This window comes from Phaseolus vulgaris, chromosome 9 (assembly GCF_051622355.1).
Source record: "Phaseolus vulgaris cultivar YP4 chromosome 9, ASM5162235v1, whole genome shotgun sequence".
Lineage (NCBI taxonomy): Eukaryota > Viridiplantae > Streptophyta > Magnoliopsida > Fabales > Fabaceae > Phaseolus > Phaseolus vulgaris.
In genome coordinates, this window is record NC_143506.1 from 4,470,063 (window position 1) to 4,493,924 (window position 23,862).

General features: G+C 33.9%; 2 protein-coding genes across 3 annotated transcripts; one reads left to right on the forward strand and one right to left on the reverse strand.

Moving 5' to 3' along the window:
* The first annotated feature begins 9,038 nt into the window (after positions 1 to 9,038).
* On the forward strand, positions 9,039 to 12,746 carry LOC137822355 (uncharacterized). The gene has a single exon (XM_068627239.2). It carries the CDS (start codon positions 9,264 to 9,266, stop codon positions 12,648 to 12,650), a length of 3,387 nt encoding a protein of 1,128 aa, XP_068483340.1. The 5' UTR covers positions 9,039 to 9,263; the 3' UTR covers positions 12,651 to 12,746.
* A 1,758-nt stretch (positions 12,747 to 14,504) lies between these two features.
* Positions 14,505 to 19,795, reverse strand: LOC137821636 (putative 1-acylglycerol-3-phosphate O-acyltransferase). Of its 2 annotated transcripts, XM_068626319.2 has the most exons (10): positions 19,667 to 19,795; positions 19,345 to 19,505; positions 18,961 to 19,197; positions 18,598 to 18,644; positions 18,343 to 18,461; positions 18,095 to 18,255; positions 17,228 to 17,337; positions 17,052 to 17,151; positions 15,134 to 15,257; positions 14,505 to 14,793 (listed from the first exon to the last, which is right to left on the reverse strand). In XM_068626319.2, the coding sequence occupies exons 2-10, from the start codon at positions 19,479 to 19,481 to the stop codon at positions 14,668 to 14,670; spliced, it is 1,161 nt and encodes a 386-aa protein (XP_068482420.1). In that variant the 5' UTR covers positions 19,482 to 19,505; positions 19,667 to 19,795; the 3' UTR covers positions 14,505 to 14,667. The 2 variants fall into 2 exon arrangements, with proteins under 2 accessions (XP_068482420.1, XP_068482419.1); XM_068626318.2 differs by lacking the exon at positions 19,667 to 19,795 and having other exon boundaries at positions 19,345 to 19,642.
* Positions 19,796 to 23,862: the final 4,067 nt, after the last annotated feature.

The following is a 23,862-nucleotide window of genomic DNA, read 5'->3' on the forward strand; positions in this document are numbered from 1 at the left end:
CATAACTTAGTATACCTATTAGATTATAAATCAATATCTCATTCAATTCATAAATTATAAATCTACACATTACATTGACAGTTCCTGTTCAGCATGATACAATCACTCTCATTGAATCATTGAGTTATTATGTCCATTTATACATATATATGATTTCTAATTCCAAAACCATTTAAATCAAACAACCAATTCTCAATCACAACACTTTCAATTTCAATCAAACTACAATCTACTCAGAACAAGAAATCTTGCAACAAAATCTGGAATTGGTGACCCCGTCACACTCACATTCAAATCTTCTAACCTAGGGTTCTATTGAAGATTTTAAACTAGCTTCCCTTACCTTTACTTGAGCATATGCTCACGAAGAGCTCCAAACCTACCAAAATCTTCAAAAGTAGCTTAACCTGCACCATAGAGTCCTGATAAAAAATCTAACTATATCTCTAAGACTTTGATCTACTAAAGACTAATCCTAAAACTAAAAGAGGCACATGCATACACTTAGCTTGAGATAGACCTACAAGTTCAAATTTTGACTCAGAGAAAGGTAAAAATTGAACTTACTCTATGAGAGATTCTGATCGGGCAATCTTATAGGATTCACTGTCAGGAGTCCAATGGCAGACTCCGATCGCCAAACTGATAAGCAAGGAGATCAGAATCTTAGAGAGAAGGGATAGAAAAGGAAAAAGAGGAACAAAATTGAACTTACAACTGATAAGCGAGGAGATCAGAATCTTAGAGAGAATGGAGAGAAAGGAAAAGGGAAACTTTTAGAGAGATGGTGGTTCTTTTAAAATGAAACCTGAATAACTGAATTTTCTATTTATATGTCATTTTCATTTTAATAATAAAATATTTAGGTATCATTTAAAATATACCACTTTTACTCTAAGGTTATTTTCTAGACCTTTACACATAACCTATATGATTGGATTTAAATCTAGTCACAACATATCTATTTATGCAAACATAATTATTGAAATTTCTCTTTAAGACATATAAGGGGATAATTGATGAAATTTCTCTTTAAATTGATGAAATATTTATCTTTAATCATGTATAGCTTTGTTTTATGTTAGTGATATAATCATATTTGAAGTCTACTTATTAATTAGGAAATTTATAAATCATACAAAGAGAAAATAAAATGAAATTCTTTGAAGTCTATTTTAGATATTTAAATTGATGAAACATTTATCTTAAATCATGTATAGCTTTGTTTTATGTTAGTGATATAATCACATTTTTTTTAAGTCAACTTATTAATTAGAAAATTTATAAATCATACAAAGAGAAAAAAAAGAGGAAATGTTTGAAGTCTATTTTAAATATAATTGTAAGTGGTAATAATAATTTCTATTTCCTTTGAAATAGAAAAAAAAAACATATTTTGTAGCCCGAAATGAAATCATTCATTAAATGTTCATATATTTAAGATAAAACAAATTATTTTGAATTTAGTTATATATTGAAGACTTAGCTTGAAAAAAATTATTAATAAGAAATATAAGTTTTATATATTTTATGCTTTATATGGACAAAATTGTTTTGATTGTGGATTATGCACGTCTTAATTGTAGAATATATGAGTTGACAAATTTTTTTTTCACTCTCATATCTTTTAGATTGAGATTCTTTTTACATGGTTGAAATATCCCTAGTCCTGATTAAAAAAAAGTTGTACATATTTTAATTCATTAGAAAATATTTTAAGTTCTAAATATTCTTTAATAACACTCTTAATTTTTTTTTTAAAGTTTAGTATCTTCTCTAGTTTCATATCTAGCCATTGTGATATTTTGACTATCACAATATATCATATAATCATTTTGACTATGTCCTAATCCATTAAGAAAAATTATTGTTTATAGTATTTTTTCACGCTTTTAATGTAACAGAATATTTTGCTCATAACACTTCTAAAGCTTAGTTATTTTGATTCAAGCTCTATTAGATATTTTGAGATGATTATAAATTATAAAATATATTTTTCAATACCTAATGAATCGAATATCAAATACTACATTAAATAAAAAGACATATATATAAATAAAAACAATATCAATTAAATGAGAATAAACTAATTTTAAGTGAATATGATCACATACACATTAGCAAATCATTCCAAGTTTGCTTTTACTCTCTTATTAGCAAATCATCCCAAGTTTGCTTTTACTCTCTTATTGGATTTTGTAAACTCCAATAATTATCCTAAACTAAGAGCAAGCTGGTTTTTATTTCAGCTAAACAGAAACCATAAGAAATTAAAGAGTTGTCTTCCATCCTTCAATGAGATTGTTTCCTGATTCTTGAAATTTCACCTTCACTACTTCTTCAACATTTTGAAAATTGAATATAATAGTTATCTTGAGATTCTAAATATCAGTTTTTACAATCAAACATTGGTAAATAGCTAGAAATAACATTATCTAAACTCATAATTTCTCTTTTCTTCAAGATTATACAACACACATGGAAAGATACATTTTCCAACGTATAATTAAAGCACACACTTGTTGATACATTACAAGATAACATTTCATTTAAACTCTTGATACTAACTTATTATAAAAGAAACCAGACACATGAAAAAAAAAAAAGCAAAAGAAGAAAATTGTAAAAAATAATCTTTATATTATTAATTTAAAGTTGTATAAGCTAAAACTATTTTGTACAAACATAAGGTGTGTGTCTTTCATATTGTAATAACAAACAGTTAATACATTTTCTAACTGTCTAACAACTCATTTGAATTACTCTCACCAACAATGTATATCTTGATAATGGGACACTAAATCATTAAAGAGAATAATATTAAAGTTAACATTAATTAAAATTTAGCATGAAGTACAAAAGATAAATTATGGTTATAATTTGGAAATCACATTTTTTCATTTAAACATGTATAAAAAGACAATTAATAGGCTATTTATGTATAATCCACTCTACTGGTGATGTGGGTGAAGTCAGAAAACCCAGTAATTATATGACCCACTGATCTAACAACTATACTTATTGTGTTCACAATTAAAATGGGTTGATTGATCCATGAATTGATTACAATGTTGGGTACCCTCCACACCCATTTATGATGCAATTCTCATAGAACCAACTCCTCTCTAGGGTGGGTAAACCATGAAGTCCCCTCCTTTATAATTACTGTATTTTAATAATTTTTTGTTCTTAACCAAAGACTACTATTATTTATGATTTATAGTATTGTGATTGTGACTGATTTAAGGAGTTTTTAATCATGAGATATTTTTTAGATGAATTAATTATCTATTTTTTTATTTATTCCACTATTTTAACAGAAAATTTTGTAATTTGTAAATATGGTATTGAGGTTAGATAATATGCATAATCAAATTATTTTAATCCATTTTATTAACAAATTTTATTAATTTGAATATATTATGTATTATTACACTATAAGAAAATCAAAAAACATAAATCAATTTTAGATTAAAAAACTAATTAGTTGTTATAGTAATTAGACACTATTTTAGAGATTAAATAATTTTTTGGTTTCTAAATTAGTTTATATTATTGTTAAATGGTTTCTAAATTTGTATCTAATTAGCAACCAAGGTTTTTGCTACCAAATTTATAATTTAAATAATTGGTAGTTAAAACCTTTGGTAGCTAAGTAGATACCAATTTATAAACTATTTAACAATAATAAAAATTAATTTAAAAACCAATTTTTTTAATTTTTAAAATGGTCTCTAATTTAGTCACTATTACAACTAATTATTTTGATCTCTAAAAAAATTGATTTTTATTTAATGATTTTCTTGTAGTGTTAGATTATAAAATTAAATAATAGGTTGTTATTATTGATATCGTTTTTTAAGTAAATATTACACTGAGAATAATTTTATTTAAGAATTAAATTTTATATATTGATCTGTTAAATTGTGATTTACTATTATTTTATTATCATTATTCATATCAAAATTTATTAAAATTGAAAAAATAAGGTAAAATCACTTGCGTATCAAATAATTTAACATTTCACATAGATATAAACAGTGTAAATAAAAAAATTGTCTCTCATCCCTCCCCAAACTTAGCTATATTAGAAATATATTTTAGATATAGGTAAGATTATTTTACTCACAATATTGTATTAGGGAATCGATCAGTTATATTCAATTTTACTAATTCTTTAATTTTTTAAATAGTCTAATCAAATGTCATATATTAATTAAAATTATAACATTTTAGAAAATTATCATTAAAAAAACAAGATTAATTACAATTTAATAGTGAAAAAGTGTTGCTTATAAAAGAGGTGTGGTCCAAACATGTTGAAGGCAAACATATATCTGCTAGTGGAATTGAAAGGACTACACTATAAATGTTGTTTTATTTGTCTGTGTGATTTCACTCATCTTTGGAGGAGACAATAATAAAGTCAATTCACCAACTTATCACAAAACCATACTTGTTTTTTTTCTTAAAAAAAAGTCCAAATTATTTATAATTGAAATTTGACCTGTACAAACTGTGATAGCTTAGAAAACAGATTTATACAATAAATAATAATAATTAAAATAACAAATGTTAGTTAGTATTTGAAAGGTCAGATGTGTTTATTTATCTATACTCATTACATCTCTTTTCTAAATTTTATACCTCTTAAATACTTATAATAAATAAATTATTAAATTATTAAAATAATTTTTTATTAATATTTTTTAATTTAACATCACTACAAGAAAATCATCAAATTAAAATCAATTTTTAAAGACCAAAATAATTAGTTGCAATAGTAACTAAATTAGAGACTAAAAAAAATAGTTTCTAATTTTTATTATCATTAAATAGTTTCTAAATTGGTGTCTAATTAGTTACTAAGATTTTAACTACCAATTATTTAGATTTTCAATTTGGTAACAAAAATCTTGGTTGCTACTTATATATCAATCTAGAAACCACTTAACAATAATATAAACTAATTTAGAAACAAAAATTTATTTAATTTTTAAAATGGTCTTTAATTTAGTCATTATATCAATTAATTATTTTTTGTCTCTAAAATTTATTTGTATTAAATTGGTATTGCATGATATCGATTATAACATTCATGATGAATTAATGTAAAATATCTTAATATTCTATTAAATTTGTTGGTAACAAAAATTTCACAAATATTTATTTTAATATTTTTTATAAATACACATTATATTTAAAGTTTGAACTAAAACCTACCAATAATTTTATATATGAGAGTACATGAAAAAAAAAAATTAACCTTATTTAAAATTAATCAGTTGGTGTTGATTTTTAAAGTGAGTGTGATATTGTACTTTTTAATTTAATTACCCAAAATAATGAAAATAACTTTGATAGTTCCCTTGATAAAGTGAAGGTTGATAATTTCTCCTGAAATCAATGAAGAGTGGATAATGTTCTTTACGAGGAGATGATAGCTTTCTCTCTTTCTCTTTCTCTGCCTCCTTTTCTGCCCAAATTAATCATTACAACAAAGTTTGTTAATGCTGCACATTACGGATTACGCGCTTCTTTCTCTATTTTCATGAATTTCATATTTTGAGCAACAAAAGGCCATTGCACTCAACATGATTATACGCAACAAAACATAATTATTTAATGGAGGAAGAACATAGAAATTTTCTTAGTGTACATTTTTTAATAGATAAATTTTAAGTTTAATAGTTTATTTTTATACTTTTTTTTCAATTTTATTTTAGTGTTATTGTAGAGTGATGGGTCTGAGCCCCGACGCATAATATAAGAATCGAAATCTTATCCTTAACAGGAAATGTACGTCTTTATTTATTTATTAGATTTAATCATCCTTAATGACTCAATAAAGACATAATCAGATTACGTTACGTAGGATATGATCAATATATATAAGAGGGAACAACAACAAGAGGATCTATCTTTTACACGCTTATCCTAGGCTACTTGGAGAGGTTCTAGGGCTAAGTTACAATTCGGTCTACATAAAGGATCATCTCAAATCATCTAATACACAGTAGAGGGAGTACTTTTGACTCATATTTTATCTTATACTTATTATAATTTTATGTTTTTACTGACTTGAGCGCCAGAGTATCATCACTGGAGGAGTCCCTCATTTCCAAAAGATTCTTGAAGAGAGACCACTAGAAGCTTATCCAAATGCCGACAGCTCGAGTTGGCTAGATGAGTTCTGAACATTTTCGACCTTTTTTCTATTAAATTTGAGTTAATATAATGTTTTTTTTTTAAATTGATACAAGACGTGGAACAAATCACACCTAATCATTTTAAATTGAAAAATAACAAGTAATACATGTCACAATGTATATTATATGATCAACATCAATTTGAAAAAAAAATTACATTAACTTGATTTTTTTTATTTTAAAAATATAAAATTAAAAATATTTACAAAATAAAATAATAAAATAAAAAAGTAATAATAAGAATTAGCTTAAATTTTATGTAAATTATCTTTGAATATACCATACTTACCTTATAAAATTAACATTGATTCAACCCATTAATTTTTACACTGATTTATATAAGATCCATTAAACAGAAAATAGACTCACATTGTATTTCACTTTAATATTTAAAAAATCATACCAATGATTCTTTATTGGTGAAAATGCATTTTTTTACCATTAACAGTGTATACTCGTTAAACTCATATTTTATTAGCTTTCTTCTTAATCAAGTTTTTTCCAAATAATACTAGTAAACAACAAATTAGATTCTTCATATTAATAATATAATTATTAAAATAATGATAATTTAATTTAAAAAATTCACAGAAAACTGTGTTGCATGGAAGCTAGTAAAATTCTATACCTGTAGTAAGTAAGTCATTAATTTTTAATATTGAATGTTAGTTCATATCTTCACGAAACCATTTCTATTCCTGTACTCTCCATTACCATTCATAATATTAAATGTCATTCACAAAACATCACAACAACTTATATGCACATAATTCACCTGTTTCAAGACTATTAATTTTTTATATTAGTGAATGAAAATGAAAAAAATAATATATTTTAATTTATTTAGTTTGAATGCACATTATTCAAAATTAATAATTTTTTTATTGATGAAAATAATTCTAATTAAAGACAACGATAATATTTAATGCACTTTTAACCATTTATATATATGACCCGACACCTTAAAAGAAACTACATTAGTTATTTAAAAAAACATGCCAAAAATTATTCATATATCCAATAAAGGAGCACATTTACTTAACCTATACCATATAAAATATTATGTAATTAGATTGTAATGTAATTAGTTAAATTATAAAAATAATGTTTTTCGTTTTTTATTATAAATTAGTATTGAAGTTTATGAATTATCTTTATCAGAACTCACAATTTTTAATATATAATTTATCGTTAACATTATTTAAACATATAAAGGCATTCTAGAGAAGATCTCTCTATTGTAGCTCTGTAATTAGCTTTTAAATAATTATTTTAATTCATTGTTAAAATAATGTTAAGATGGTATAAGTCACGTTCCCTCAGCATACACTAATCATTAGTTGCTAGCTTTAAAATACTTTGTAGATTATATATAAAAAAAAATACAATAATCTATACAAGTTTTTAGTTAAAAGCGATAATTACACGATATCTATTTCAAATGATCGAAATTATATTCTTTAACTTTTTTAACTAGTATTTGTAAACAAAATACATTCTTTATTAATTAATAAAAGAAATACTATAGCTTACATCGATGTATGTAATAAATATAGAGTAACGTTGGATAACATTTCCCATAAATTTTAAAAAATTATTAAAATTTACAACTTTTGATAAAGCATACATTAGTTTCCTCTTAATAGTATATTTTCAATTAAAAATTAAGGGCAACATATCGATAATTTAATACAATTTTATGCTGCCAACGACTTAATTTTTATGACTGTTATAATTTTCAAGGTGCTACTATTAGAAAAGACTAACAAACTTATCATATTTGATTATACGTGTTTGAATAATAGTATTAGCACAAGATATACTATCAATGCATAAGTTGTTTTATTTTCAAATTAATTACAAAAATTAATTACAAAAAGTGAAAAAAAATATTTGTATCATTAATTTCTCTTATGATTAATATAAAAAGAGAAAAGGAGAATAAGTTATTGGAAAACGTTTTGTTAACACCTTTGTCAAGTTACGGACTTTTAACGCTGCAAACGTGGAATTAATGGATGATGTGGTAAGGACATTGTTGTAAATGTCATGATGGTGATGTGGCTTTGGGAGAGAAAAAATGGGAGAACGTAGGGTTTGAAAACGGTGTGAACGTTATTAGAACGTTGGTGTAAGACCTTTCATCACGAGGACTGGTTACCTAGTCACAGGTTCTTCCACAACACCAAAACTGGTTACTTGTGTGTCTGTAAGTGGTTACTTATGTGACGTTTATGGTTACCCACCCTTCATGAAAAAAAAATCAATTTTTTTTAATAAGAACGATATATTACATCGATTAGATGACTTAACCGGTGTAATAACCCTATCATAACTTTTTACCCAGCAACAAGTTCCTCGCAAAACTGGTTATTTGTATGTCTGTAAGTGGTTACTTATGTGACGCACACAAAACTGGTTATCCATGTGTATGTAAGTAGTTACTTATGTGACATTTATGACCACCCACTCTTCATTAAAAAATCATTTTTTTTAAATATAGATCATATATTATATCGGTTAGATGACTTAACGGAAGTAATAAGTCATTTTGAGTAAAAAAAATATATTACACCGATTGTTAGTAAGAATCGACGTAATATATATTTTTTATCCTATTTTAAAATTCGCGCAGAAAATCTCACTATGTTACCACGTCAAATAATCTATACCTTTAGAATATAGATGTTGATTTGTTTCCAAGAATAAAAATATTAAATAATAAGAAGAGAAATGTAAGTAAAGGGTAAGATGGAAAGGTAAGAGTGTGAGGAAGGACCACATGAGAGGCCATGATTCGAAAAGCAGCACACACTTTCCCCCAAAAGCCTTAAAAACAAAGCATTTAAGGAATAAAAATAGCAACAGCGAGCAAAGGCATAACATAAACGCTTGTCATCTTCGGAACGCTCCTCTCTCCATTCTCAAACTCTCAACTGTACACAATCAAACAAATGCTGTCAGCCCCTAAAGCTAAAAACCCACTTTAACCTCTCACCATCACCACCCTCACCACCGCCACAATACCATCAACAACACCACATTCACACCCAAATGGCAACAACGGTTATATTTTTCACCCTCAAACTAGTCGCTTTCTTCGCCATCTTTACCATAACCTCAACCACTGCGCAAAACACCACTGTGTTAGAGATTCAAGCCTTAACCGCATTCAAGCGCAACCTCCATGACCCTCTGGGTTCCCTCGACGGTTGGGACCCTTCCACGCCCTCCGCACCCTGCGACTGGCGCGGCATTGTCTGCCACAACAACCGAGTTCACCACCTCCGTCTTCCCCGTCTCCAGCTCGCCGGTGAAATAGCTTCTTCCCTTTCTAATCTCCTCCAACTCCGCAAACTCAGCCTCCACTCCAACAATCTCAACTCCTCCATCCCTCCCTCCCTCTCCCAATGCCTCTTCCTGCGTGCCATTTACCTCCACAACAACCGCCTCTCCGGCCACATTCCTCCGCCGCTTCTCAACCTCACCAACCTCCAAATCCTCAACCTCGCCCGCAATCTCTTCACCGGAAAAATCCCCGACCACCTCTCCGCCTCCCTACGTTTCCTAGACCTCTCCGACAACGCGTTCGCCGGCGACATTCCGGCCAACTTCTCATCCAAATCTCAGCTCCAGCTCATCAACCTCTCATACAACAGGTTCACTGGAGGAATACCTGGCTCCATGGGAACGCTGCAGAATCTTCAGTATCTCTGGTTGGACTCCAACAGCATTCACGGAACCCTACCTTCAGCTATTGCGAACTGTTCCTCTCTGGTGCACCTCACCGCAGAGGATAACGCTCTCATCGGGCTTCTTCCTACCACCCTGGGAACCATGCCGAAGCTTCAGGTGCTTTCTCTTTCGCGGAACCAGTTTTCCGGTTCGGTCCCCACCTCCGTGTTCTGCAACGCGCACCTGCGAAGCGTGAAGCTCGGGTTCAATTCCTTCACGGGGTTTTCTGCGCCGCAAAGTGGGGAATGCGACAGCGTGTTGGAGGTTTTGGATGTTAAAGAGAATCGCATTGTTCACGCGCAGTTTCCCTCGTGGTTGACCCGCGCGACGACGTCGTTGAAGGCTCTTGACCTTTCTGGAAACTTCTTTACCGGTCCTCTCCCAGTTGATATTGGGAACTTTGTAGCGTTGGAGGAGTTTAAAGTCGTGAATAATTTGTTATCCGGTGGAGTTCCGGCTACCATTGTGAAATGCAGGTTGTTAAAGGTTTTTGATCTTGCGGGGAATCGCTTCTCCGGGTTAATTCCTGAGTTTCTCGGGGAAATGAGGAACCTTAAGTACTTTTCTCTTGCCGGTAACTTTTTTACTGGTTCGGTTCCTTCTAGTTTTGGAATGCTTTCTGCGCTCGAAACGCTTAATTTGAGTGATAATGAGTTGACTGGTGTGGTTCCTGAGGAGATCATGAAACTGGGGAACGTGAGTGAATTGAATCTAAGCAATAACAAGTTTTCGGGTGAAGTTTGGTCTAATATTGGAGACATGACCGGTTTGCAAGTTCTTAATTTGAGTCAGTGTGGGTTTTCGGGAAGGGTTCCTGCTTCGTTGGGGAATTTAATGAGACTAACAGTGCTGGATTTGAGCAAGCAGAATCTCTCGGGTGAGTTGCCCCTTGAGGTTTTTGGGTTGCCTAGTCTGCAAGTGGTGGCATTTCAAGAGAATCGTTTGAGGGGTAAAGTTCCCGAGGGGTTCAGCAGCATAGTTAGTCTGCGGTATCTTAATCTCAGCTCTAATGAATATGTTGGTGACATTCCAATAACTTACGGGTTCCTTAGTTCTTTAACGATTCTCTCACTGTCTCACAATGGTGTTTCTGGTGAAATACCTCCCGAGATTGGTGGTTGTTCGGAACTTGAAGTGTTGCAGCTGCAATCAAATTTTTTAGAGGGTAATATTCCGGGTGACATCTCTCGGCTCTCTCATTTAAAGGAGCTTAATTTGGGGCACAATAGGTTGAAAGGTGATATCCCAAATGAGATATCAGAGTGTGCTGCCATGAGTTCCCTCTTATTGGATGGTAATCACTTCACGGGTCACATTCCAGGTTCCTTGTCAAAACTGTCTAATTTGACCGTGTTGAATCTTTCTTCAAATCTTTTGAAAGGGAAAATTCCGGTTGAACTGTCAAGCATTTCTGGGTTGGAGTATTTAAATGTGTCTAGTAATAATCTTGAGGGTGAGATTCCATACACGCTTGGTGTTAGATTCAATAACCCTTCCGTGTTTTCAATGAACCAAGGTTTATGCGGGAAGCCGTTGCAGAGAGAATGTGCAAAGGTGAGAAGGAGAAGGAAGAGAAGGCTAATAATGTTGATAGGCGTGGGAGTGGGTGGTTTATGCCTTTTGGCGTTGTGTTGTTGTGGGTATGTTTACAGCCTGTTGAGATGGCGGAAGAAGCTTCGAGAAGGGGTGACGGGTGAGAAGAAAAGGAGCCCCTCAACAAGTGCAGGTAGCAGAGGGAGTGGGGAAAACGGAGGACCAAAGCTGGTGATGTTCAACAACAAGATCACGTACGCGGAGACATTGGAAGCGACGAGAAACTTCGATGAAGAGAACGTGTTAAGCAGGGGAAGATATGGCCTGGTGTTTAAAGCCTCCTTCCAAGATGGAATGGTTCTCTCAATTCGTCGCTTCGTTGATGGGTTCTTAGACGAGGTTAACTTCCGCAAGGAAGCAGAATCACTGGGCAAAGTGAAACATCGAAACTTAACAGTCCTGCGTGGTTACTATGCAGGCCCACCCGATGTGAGACTTCTTGTGTATGACTACATGCCCAATGGAAACCTTGGCACACTGCTTCAAGAGGCGTCTCAGCAAGATGGTCATGTGCTGAATTGGCCAATGCGTCATCTCATTGCACTGGGAATTGCTCGAGGGCTAGCTTTCTTGCACTCGGTGCCAATAGTTCATGGTGATGTGAAGCCTCAAAATGTTCTTTTTGATGCGGATTTTGAAGCCCATTTGTCTGAATTTGGATTGGAGCGGTTGACAGTAGCAGCAGCCGCAGAAGCATCGTCGTCGTCGACTCCAGTGGGGTCCTTAGGGTATGTTTCAGCAGAAGCTGTATCGAGTGGGGTGGCTACAAAGGAGGGTGATGTTTATAGCTTTGGGATAGTGTTGTTGGAGATACTAACGGGGAAGAAACCGGTGATGTTCACGGAGGATGAGGACATAGTGAAGTGGGTGAAGAAGCAGTTACAGAGGGGCCAAATATCGGAGTTGTTGGAGCCAGGGTTGCTTGAGCTGGACCCAGAGTCATCGGAATGGGAAGAGTTTTTGTTGGGTGTGAAAGTGGGTCTCCTATGCACGGCAACGGATCCTCTTGATCGACCGTCTATGTCTGACGTTGCTTTCATGCTCCAAGGTTGCCGGGTCGGACCGGAAATCCCATCATCAGCTGATCCCACAACACTACCTTCTCCTGCTTGATTTTTTATTGTTCATCTTCGCTTTAAATTTGTATACAATTTGTATTGTTATTTTGCTGAATTCAATTAAATTAACCAAATTTTGGAGGGGGCTTCTATGGAGTGCTGTTATTATTACTACTGTTGGCTGCGCCAAAAGAAGAATCCGTGCGGCTTTGACGAACGGCGCCGTTTTCATGTGGTCAAATAACGCTCACTACGAAATTGCTTGTGCGAGAGAAGGACCAAATGATTCCCGCCAAAAGGAGGAGCTCCATGATGGCCGTCGCACAAAGCCATGTGCCCACGTGTCGAGTCAGGAGCATCCAGGAAAGTTACCGTTATGATGACATGGAGGAGCTTGGAATGGATCAGACAGACGCATCGAAAAAGGGGAATAAGACGTTTCAATATGTCGGATTTCAGATATTTCCTTTCATTCTACATTTGTTTTTAATAATATTTTTTTAACTTTAAATAATAATAATAAAGGTTGGCGAACGAAAAAACTTCATAAAAAAACTCAAGTGCAAAGTTTTTATTTGAGTCAAATGGAATAAGGAATTAGGGGTCAGAACAGCACATACAACCGTTTGGCTCAACATTTTAATGGAGCAGTATCACTAACACTTTGTGAAGTTCATTTTCGAGCTTCTCTCGCAATGGCGATTCCACTGCCTTCCAAATCACAAGTACAATAGTATCATATATATATATATATATGTTATAATGAATCGATTCTATTGAATTTTTTCGTATATTATGTTATTGTAGCATGTACTTTTGAACATAATTATATCGTTCATTACATGTGTATGTATTAGTACTTTGTTAACCGGGGAAAGGAGTTATAGTTTTATTTGTTGTTTTGAAGAATATATGTGTAGAGGAAAAATCCAGATAGAAACGACTAAGATTTGATGATGACAATAACTGCCAAGTGGGGTCCATGGTAATAATTATAACGTCACCATCATCTTATTATATCTTGGTGAAAAGAAGACTAAATACTACATTCGATGATTTTGAGAGGAGTTATGAGCAGAACGTGGACCCTCCTAGTGCATTGTCGCAACCTCACTAATTTTGTGAAGCAATTATATATTGGCACGAAAAATATGATGTGTGTGATGGACCCCAGTTAAGGAATCCAATTCCCAAGCACAGAGTTGAATTGGAAAAGACGGTAAGATGTTACGTTGTTTGTTTGTGTGATACAATAAATAGGATGGTGTAGGTCTGCATTGCATTGCAGTGCATGGCTGAAAGGAAAACAAAAACATCAGTCAATGTTGAATTCATTTGAATATGTAAGAAAGAAGGATGGCCCACAACCAAAAACCCGGAATTTAAAAGCTCATGCACTTCTGCACTTGCCAGACTCAGAGTCACTCGGCGTATTTAGTGCAGCAAACGATGGGTCCTTTTCAATTTTCCCTTCTATGACAGTCCACGGGAGAGATGCGGGTGAATAGTACAGGGAAAGCATGTGACTGTCATTGTTTTTCACATTGTCTTTTTAATTTGAACGAACTCAATTATCATCTCAGTGAGAGTTTAAAATACATCCATCCATCATCGGTTAAACAAGTGCCTCAGAGGCTGCTTAAACTTGAATAGTTGTTCTCGAACCTGTAAGCAGTGCTGCAGTACCAATCCTTTCTTGATTGGGACATCTCTTCACTACAACCAGAGTTGGAGAAAAACCGAAAAAGGGTAAAAAATTGTAACTTATTAACCAGGCAGCAACTACTCAGAATAGTGAGTGTGAGGGGATCATCCAATACATCAGAACATATTTTTTTTCTATAGTGAAAAATATTTGCTCATATTACAGTACAACCTAAATTTGCCTTCACATGATAGATCAATCAAATAATGGGTAAGAAGCTTTTGATAGAACAAATTTCAGTAAAGAATAAAATACAACTAGTTATTTTTTTTTCCGTTGAAATTACAATTATAAATTAGTCTCTGTAAATTCTACTTCAGTGAAACAATACATACACATATAGGAATGATTGTCAATAAGACCTAAACTATGCCAAGGTTAAACCTTCAGGAAGAGGTTCATTGTCCGGATCAAGTGTAAAAAATCTTCGACAAGCATAAAAAACAGCTGAATGGAAGGCAGTTGGGTTGTCAATGAACACAAAGTGTCCGCCCTGCAACAAGTAATTATTATTTTTAATCAGAATAATATAAACAAGGTTAAATATATTTTTATTCCATTTGCAAATAGGGTGATATTCTTTTTAATCTCTCTAAAAAAAATCCTCTCATTATAATATCTCATTCATAAAATGCGTCAGATTATTCTTCACGAAAATTTGTCTCACCTCTTATTTTAGTCGCTTTGTTATCATACATGACATTTTCATAAAATAATATGATCATTTTTTGAAGGATTACAAGTGAACATTCCATTATTTGAAAGGATTAAAACCATATTTAATCTCATAAAAAAATAACTCTGCATATGGAGAAATGGGAAAAAAGATATACCTGAGGAACCCTGATGATTTCGCATGGAACCTTCATAAGCTTACGAGCTTCTTGGGCACCTTGATAATTCATCCAGTCTTCGAAACCATATATGAAAGTGGTGGGCACCTTCCACTTGGAGGCACTACAAGACCAAAGCGATGGAGGAGGATAAACACAGACTTTAATTTATTCCACTTCACTAATTTCCTGATCCACCTTCCATTCATTCGTGAATGTATATTTTACATTCAGGAACGTGAGAGGTGACCCAAAAAATTAACGTGATCAAAGGAAAAAACAAATAAAATTAAAACGATAAAACATTGCACACGAAGTCAAGAAAAGTGGTGCCTCAAGTAAACGAGTAAATCAGGTAGCCTTAACAAGAATTAGACTAAAGCCACGTATGGCATTGACATTAAAATTTAGTATATTCACCAAATCTGCAAAAGAAAGTTTAAGTTTGCCTCATGGTCTCTCTGAACAAATTTTTGTATGTTTTAGTAAACAGACACCTTGAAATTTATTTTCATTCCAATTCATCTTTATAATTAATCTTTTTTCACAAACAGTTCTCTATATCAAATTAGAGTTAAATTATTTATGTTGAATGTCAATCATTCATTAATCATTATCTTCTTTTTTGTTACAATCCATTTTTTTTCATGTATTAAAAATAATAAAATATAAATTTAGAAAAACATAATAATAATAGAAACAATAAAAAGTCCATTTGATTTTTAATTCTATTTTTTATTATATTTTAATGTTAGGTAAATGATTTATAAAATAAAACTAATAAATGATTGAGGCTTAAAATAAATAAATTGTTAGGATTTATTCTTTGTTAGTAGTTTAACTCTAATTTAATAATTAGTACAAGAGACTACTCATGAAAGGGTAAGGTTTAAGGATTAATTGAGATGAGTATTTTAAGTAATAGTTGAGTATCTAAAGTAGTTTATTCATAAACTCTCTATGGTGGATATGATAGTTGAATAGGAGTGGAAGTTGTAATTGAGTGTTCTGCAAGACCTCAATATTAGTTAATATTTATTTAAATTGCTCTTGGTGATATGTGGATGGTGGTCGGTGATATATTTAAAACATGCAGATTTGAACTGCAGTGGTGGTTCTAAATTTAGGATTTTGGAATGTAACACACAAGAGTTCAAGGAAGCACTCGAAATCACATCCATATATTACACGACATTGACTGTAGGGCACCGATATCCAGTAGAATACATGTATTAATTTTTCTTGATTGATTAACTGGTGGAATATATATTGTAGAGGTGTACACACTGGTCTCTTTGCTAAGATAATTTTTTGCTGTATCGGTGACAGGGAGTTTTTTGCATCTCCTAATTTGGTTGTATTTCTGTTTTACAGGGGCTTAGTTACACCTTGTGCTTAGCTTTTTCTTGTCTTTTTAATATAATTCATTTAGCTTCAAAAAAGAATTGAGATGAAATTAAAATTGATGTTTATGCATAAAAACAAATAAAGCTAAAGGATTAATTAGGACAAAATGAAAATCTAGGGAATTTATTTGCAGAGAGAGTAAAGTTGGAGGATTAATTAAAACAGAACTAAAATGAATGTGTCTATTTGCATAAAGAAAATTAAGTTTAAAAGAGTGAGTACACTTTTTCAAATGTCTGTCAGGAGTCCACCCATCCTTGGACGAAACTGACTTAAAGATGTCTCAAGCAGTGTTTTTCAACCAAAAACTTGTTTCAGAAAAACAGTGATGTATATGTGATTTTGTATTATAAATAAAAAATTATTCTAATTATGACATGTGATTGTTGAACTCCAGTTTACAGAAGACTACATCAGAAATCTGAATACATTGTTGTACAATAACAAAGTAAAAACGAATCAGTTGAAGACAGATTGTAATTTAACAATAGGAAGAGAATAATCACCAAACCTGAGAAGAAGGGGCATCCTGGCAAATGCTCCAAATGAAAAAATATATTTTAAGCACAGCTCCCCACTAGCTTTGGCCGCCAATGTGTGGTAAACATAATCTTCAAAGCACAGAAGACTAAAATTAGAATGTACTCTTACATCTATTCCATGTTTCAATGAATTATCTTGCAATACCTGTCAACAATGTTGATTCCTCTTCTGTCAGTATTTCCCCAGTAGAATGTGTGCCAAACCTAGCCCTTGTATACTTGCGAACTATGTTGGGACCCCAAGGACCTAAACCTCTGCCAAATATATATAAGAAAGATATTAAACAAAGACAACTTAATAAAATCAAATGTTCAACTTGGGGAAAACTAATGCTTTATTGTATGAAATATGCGTTCTCATGTTTGTTGACAAAAAAAATTAAAGAATAATGATTATACATATGTGTGTATATGTATATATTATATATAACAATGCTGTTGGAATGCAATTGTGATCCAAAGTTTTATTAAGAAAAAGTCATGAAAAAATGAAAGAAGTATTTTATCCAAAACATGTACATATAATCAATCATTTTTGTACAAAATAATATATTCTCTATTTTCTGGTAACATTCTTTTCTATTAAATTTATTAAAAAAAATGAATTTAAACATTATATTGTATAAGAGTTTATCCTCTTTTCTAGTAAGTGTATTTATATAATTTGGATATCCAATCCTGCATTTAATCCATGTACCAGAGAATTGAATTGCTCGGAAAGTTATTCCATTTAAAAACGAACAAATTGTATATAGCCAATGATCACTTTAACCAAATTCCTTCTATTTCAATTAGATTCCTATTCTGTATATATGTCATTTTTTGTACCAATTTTATAAATAAACCAAGTGACAAACAAAACTAGTGCATTAAAGTTAACCCGATTGAATGTTAGATGTGGCATAAAGAGAAATCAAATTTCTTCTTTCAAGTAGATTCAACCCCTTGCAACCACAAGCTTGTTTCACCCAAAGCACTAACAGATAAGATAACAGAGACATAGTAGTTTTACCTGACAAGTTTTTGAGGTGTAAAATTAGATTCCCATAGATGATTCAAAAGTGCTCCCTTCCATGTTGCTCGAAACCTTGTAATCCGCTCAGACTTTGCATCTGAGTCTGATGAAAATCCAGCAGATCCAACCAGAATCAAGTGTTGTACATGTTCAGGGTGCTATATTAAAATGATTGCAATAGGCATCAGAACAATCAACAAAAGAAAATAAAAAAGTTGTGCAGTACAATGTGGGAAGAAATTCACCTTGAGCGAATATTTAGAAGCAACATAACCACCAAAAGAATGTCCAAGTAGTATAAAATTGGTCAAGTTTTTGGCTTTTCTCCATTCCTCAAAAGAATCAATGAACCATGCCTCAGTTTCTGCATGATCAACAACCAATTATGATTTCTAAGAAGTTGTCACAGTAGCGACTTCCAAGTTGAACAACATTGTAAAACTTCATTCAAATCTCAAACCAACTGTATCATTGCATTCTTAACATAACTCTTAACTAACCTTCAGTGCTTTTGCATGTAAAATCAGGTCTGCTTGATCCACCCCATCTGCAAAATAAGTTTTAAAATTAGGAGTGAAAGAAAGACACAATCATATGCACAAGGCAAATTAGAAAGCCAAAGTTTGACACTGCTTCTCCCCTCAGTTACCATAATAAACAAAAGTAGCCCATCTCGAGAAGTGCAACAGACCTATTAAAGGGATCAAACAAGATTGATGACTGAGCACCCATCTTTTTATTATATATCCAATCCACTTATCCTTTTCCAGAATAAAATGGAGCACAAGACCGACCAGAAAAGCAGTTTGAGACAACAATAAAATGCGGCAAAATTATGATGAAGAAAAGCACAACTCACTCACCCAAGTTGATCAATAACAATGACTCTAAATCGAGAGGCAAGCACATCAAAATTGCGAAAGAAGAACCCCTGGGAAGCAGCATAACCATGAATCATCACAAGCGTAGGAGAACCAGGTTTACTGTCAAACGTGACGGTGTGAATAAACCGCGGCTCGTTACTAGCTGAACGGAACCATCTCACTTTGGAACCAGGAGGACCAGAACCTATGTTAACATGCTCTTGAACATAACCGGTTCTGCCAAAACCCAAACAATTAATTACCATCATAAATTAATCAATAGCCAAACTCACATCAAAACCTCAGTGTATAAATAAAGAATTTTCAATTTTAACACAGAATCCCCGAAAATTTATTTGAAATCTAGGGTTTAGAATTAGTTACTTGACGACGGAGAGAAGACGCTTCTCGGCAGCGATGATATGATCAATGGAAGTGGGAATCCAACGAGGCCAGAACCTGGAGCTTGTCGACGTTTGGGACGTTAATCTGGCATCGTTTTCTCTTATCGTTTCGGACATTATTCTGAATCTCCAGCGGTATTCCTTCAAAATTGATTGGATGAAAAATTCACGAACGGTGGCAGATTGCGCAGCACGCAACAACAGTGATTTAGATTCGGAATTGTAATCAATCGAAGTATTTGAATGCGAAGTGAGAATGCAACGGAATGAAACAATTATTTATAAGCATTAAAGAAATATACCGGAGGAACTGCTTATGCGAGCAGTGACGCGCATCCATGATCATGCTGCATGCTGTTGAACAACGCGATATCATTTTGACTACAATTCAATAGACCAAAGAGTCCTCCGTCAAAATTTTATTCAAAACTAAAAAATCATGATACTTAATATAACTTTTCTAAATTTTTTTAATAATAAATTTATTCTAATTTCGTGTTTTTTCGTATTAGCCATCTAGCATATTTTCCGTAGTGCTTTTAAGTTTTAACAATAGGTTTTATAGTCTTTCTTTTTTTTAATTAACCATAAATTAATAATAAAAAATATTTGTTTAACCATCCAATTAAAATTTCACTTGAAAAAACTTCTTTATAAAAATATACTTAAGTATTAGTATTACTATACATGAACAAGAGTCTAAGAAAATCAAAATCTGTGAGAAATTATTTGATAAATATAACTAAAAGTCACCCAAAATTAAGGGTAGATAAACAAACCAAACCCGAGATCCCATTTGTCAAGCTTCCTTTTTCAACAAATGTATTACCGGACAAAATCATTATTAGACTTAATTACAAAAATATAATCACTATTAATGAGTCTATAATTAGACTTAATTATAGGAATATAATCACTATTAATGGGTCTATAATGTTATGTTAGAAAAAGAATCTGTACGGTTCTAATGCTATGGTTATATATATATATATATATATATCATTGCTATAGATGAAAGACAGATTGAATAAAACATAAAATATTCTTTCATGGTATCAGAGCACAAAACTCTGATACCTGACAAACACAAAGCAAAGGCAACGGTGCACAACCATGGCAGCTGCACCAGAAAAGAATAATGCCAACAAAACAGAGCACGAAGGAGGAGGTGCTAAGAAGACCTACTCGCCATATGATCTCAACGCGAGTGACAATCCGGAAACATAATCCAATTGCGCGGAGAAAATTACGACGAATGGGCAAGAGCAGTAAAGATCTCGCTTCGTGCCCGGAGAAAATGGGGCTTCATTGATGGAACACATATCCAACCAGAGGATGAGGCACCCGACCTTGAAGATTGGTGGACCGTGCAGTCCATGATTGTCTCTTGGATTCTAAAAACCATTGAACCAAGCTTACGATCCACAGTAGCATATGCTGAGACTGCACATAACTTGTGGGAAGACATTAAAGAAAGATTCTCGGTCGTGAATGGACCTAGAATTCAACAACTAAGTCGGACTTGTCAAGATGCAAGCAGGAGGGAATGGTGGTGGGAACTTACTTTGGAAAATTGGAGGTCTTTGGGATGAGCTTGCTAACAGTGACAAAATTCCATCTTGTACGTGTGGTGGATGCAAGTGTGGGATTGGTGCTCAGTTGGAAAAACGAAGGGAGGAGGAGAAGGTTCATCAACTCCTTATGGGTTGGATGACGCAAGCTACGGGACAGTAAGATCAAACATTCTGGCCTCAGACCCATTGCCGTCTCTGAACCGCGTATATGCTATGTTGGTACAAGAAGAAAGAGTGAGAATGATGGCCAAATCAACGGAAGAAAGGGGGTTGGTCGTGGGTCTCGCGATGCAGGCCAACTACAAAGAAAAAGGGCGTGGAGATAAGGTAGAAAAATTAATGACGTGCAGTCATTGCGGTAAAAATGGTCACGACATAAAGGGATGCTTCCAATTGATCGGATATCCCGAATGGTGGGGTGACAAACCAAAAAGTGAAGGCAAATGGAACGGCAGGGGACGCCAAGGGATGCGAAACAAAGGTAACCCGACACGTGCAAATGTGGCACACGCTAGTGGAAGCAACAGTCAAGCCAACAATGACGACAAGAAACTTGAGATGGCAGGTCTGACCAATGAACAATTGAAGGTACTGGTTGATATGATCAGCAAACAAAAATCAAATGAATCAGAGAAAATGACTGGTAAGAGCATTTGGGATTTGTGGATTATTGACAGTGGGGCATCAAACCATATGACCGGGTCACTGGAAAATTTGAGTGAAAAGGAAACTATACAAGGGTGCCCCGTGGGGTTACCCGATGGTGAACGTATTCTAGCTTGCGAATAGGGAACAGTGACTCTTGAAGAAGGACTTGAATTGAAAAATGTCCTTTATGTTCCCAAATTAAAATGCAATTTACTTTCAGTACCTCAATTGACGGATGAAGAAAATTGTGTTGTAACATTCACTGATAAATTGTGTATTATACAAGACCGCACTTCGAGGACGCTGATTGGAGCAGGTGAACGAAAAGATGGGCTTTATTGGTATCGTGGGGTACGGAAGACTCAAGCATGTCATGTCAAGATGGAAAATCAACTAGCACTTTGGCACCAAAGATTAGGACATCCGTCATTTAAGATTGTGCAAATGCTTCCTGATATAAGTGGGAAATGTACTCGTGATGAGTTGAATAAAGTTTGTGAAGTTTGTGAAAAATCGAAACAAACGAGAGATAAGTTTTTCTTAAGTGCGCATCAAGTTTTGAATATTTTTGATTTAATTCATTGTGACTTATGGGGTCCTTATAAAACTCCTTCATCCTGTGGTGCTTCATATTTTTTGACAATTGTGGATGATTGTTCACGGGCAGTTTGGATCTATTTGTTAAAAGAAAAAACAAAGGTATCAGTGACTTTGAAAAAAAATTTCACACTCGTTGAGAGGCAATACAACAAATGTGTTAAAATGGTTCGCTCTGACAATGGAACTGAATTCATGTGTCTAAAACAATATTTCATTCAACAAGGTATCCTTCACCAAACTTCCTGTGTCGGGACCCCGCAACAAAATGGACGCGTCGAACGCAAGCATCGGCATATTCTGAATGTTGCTCGGTCATTACGGTTTCAAGGCAATCTTCCCATTAAATTTTGGGGGGAATGCGTTTTGACTGCAGGCTACTTAATCAATCTCACACCATCCTCCATTCTAGAAGGAAAAACCCCTTATGAAGTGATCCATGGATGTGTACCCAGTTACGCGCACTTACGAGTATTTGGTTCATTATGTTATGCTCATAATCAAAATAGACAGCGGGATAAATTTGATAGTCGTAGCCGAAAATGTGTGTTTGTCGGGTATCCATATGGCCAAAAAGGATGGAAATTATTTGATTTGGAAACAGAAACTTTCTTTGTCTCTCGTGATGTACATTTTTTCGAAAATAAATTTCCATATTTTGAAGCCAAAAAGATGGACACTGCACCACCATTGCAAAACCCAATTATTGCCAACTCTTTAGAAACTGGAACGGACCCACATTTTCTTCATGAAGTTGCCTCCTCAAACCTAGATGAATGCATCGTCAACCAACCCATTGCATCTCCCATCCCAGCCAAGGAGGATGCTACCCTCACAGATGACTTCGACCACACTATCAACGACTCTGATCCGTGCATAGAAGCCTCGACGCTACCCGCGGATCCACCGCCGCGTCCGACGGAGACGGCGCCGTCGGTTTCTTCACCACCGCTGACGGCCGCGGTTCCCCTTGGGCGAGGGCATCGTGCGAAGCTGCCTTCCGTACGGTTACGCGATTTTGTCGCAGCCACCACGATACCGTCAAGCCCCTCTGTTCCGTCACCTCCTTCAACAGAATCCTCAGGTGTTTCGTATCCTATACATGATTTTGTGAATTGTGATTCCTTTTCTAAACATCATCAAAGTTTTCTTGCCTCTTTACACACCGAGCAGGAACCCCTGTTCTTTTCTCAAGGGGTCCGAGAACCCCGGTGGCGTGATGCTATGGCACAGGAGATTCATGCTCTCGAACTCAATGACACCTGGAAACTCATCGCTCTCCCTCCTGGAAAGAAGGCACTTGGGTGTAAATGGATCTACAAAATCAAATACAACTCGGATGGAACAATTGAAAGATTCAAGGCTCGATTGGTAATTCTTGGCAATCATCAAGTGGAGGGTTTGGATTACAACGAGACGTTTTCTCCTGTCGTAAAGATGGTAACCATTCGCACAACTCTAGCAGTAGCAGCCGCAAAAGATTGGGAGCTTCATCAGATGGACGTTCACAATGCGTTTCTCCATGGTGATCTTGATGATGAGGTTTATATGAAACTCCCTCCTGGCTTCCAAGAATCTCAACCAGGGGCAGTGTGCAAGCTTCAAAAGTCTCTATATGGCCTCCGACAGCCCCCAGGTGTTGGTTTGCTAAACTATCTTCTTCTCTCACTCGTTACGGC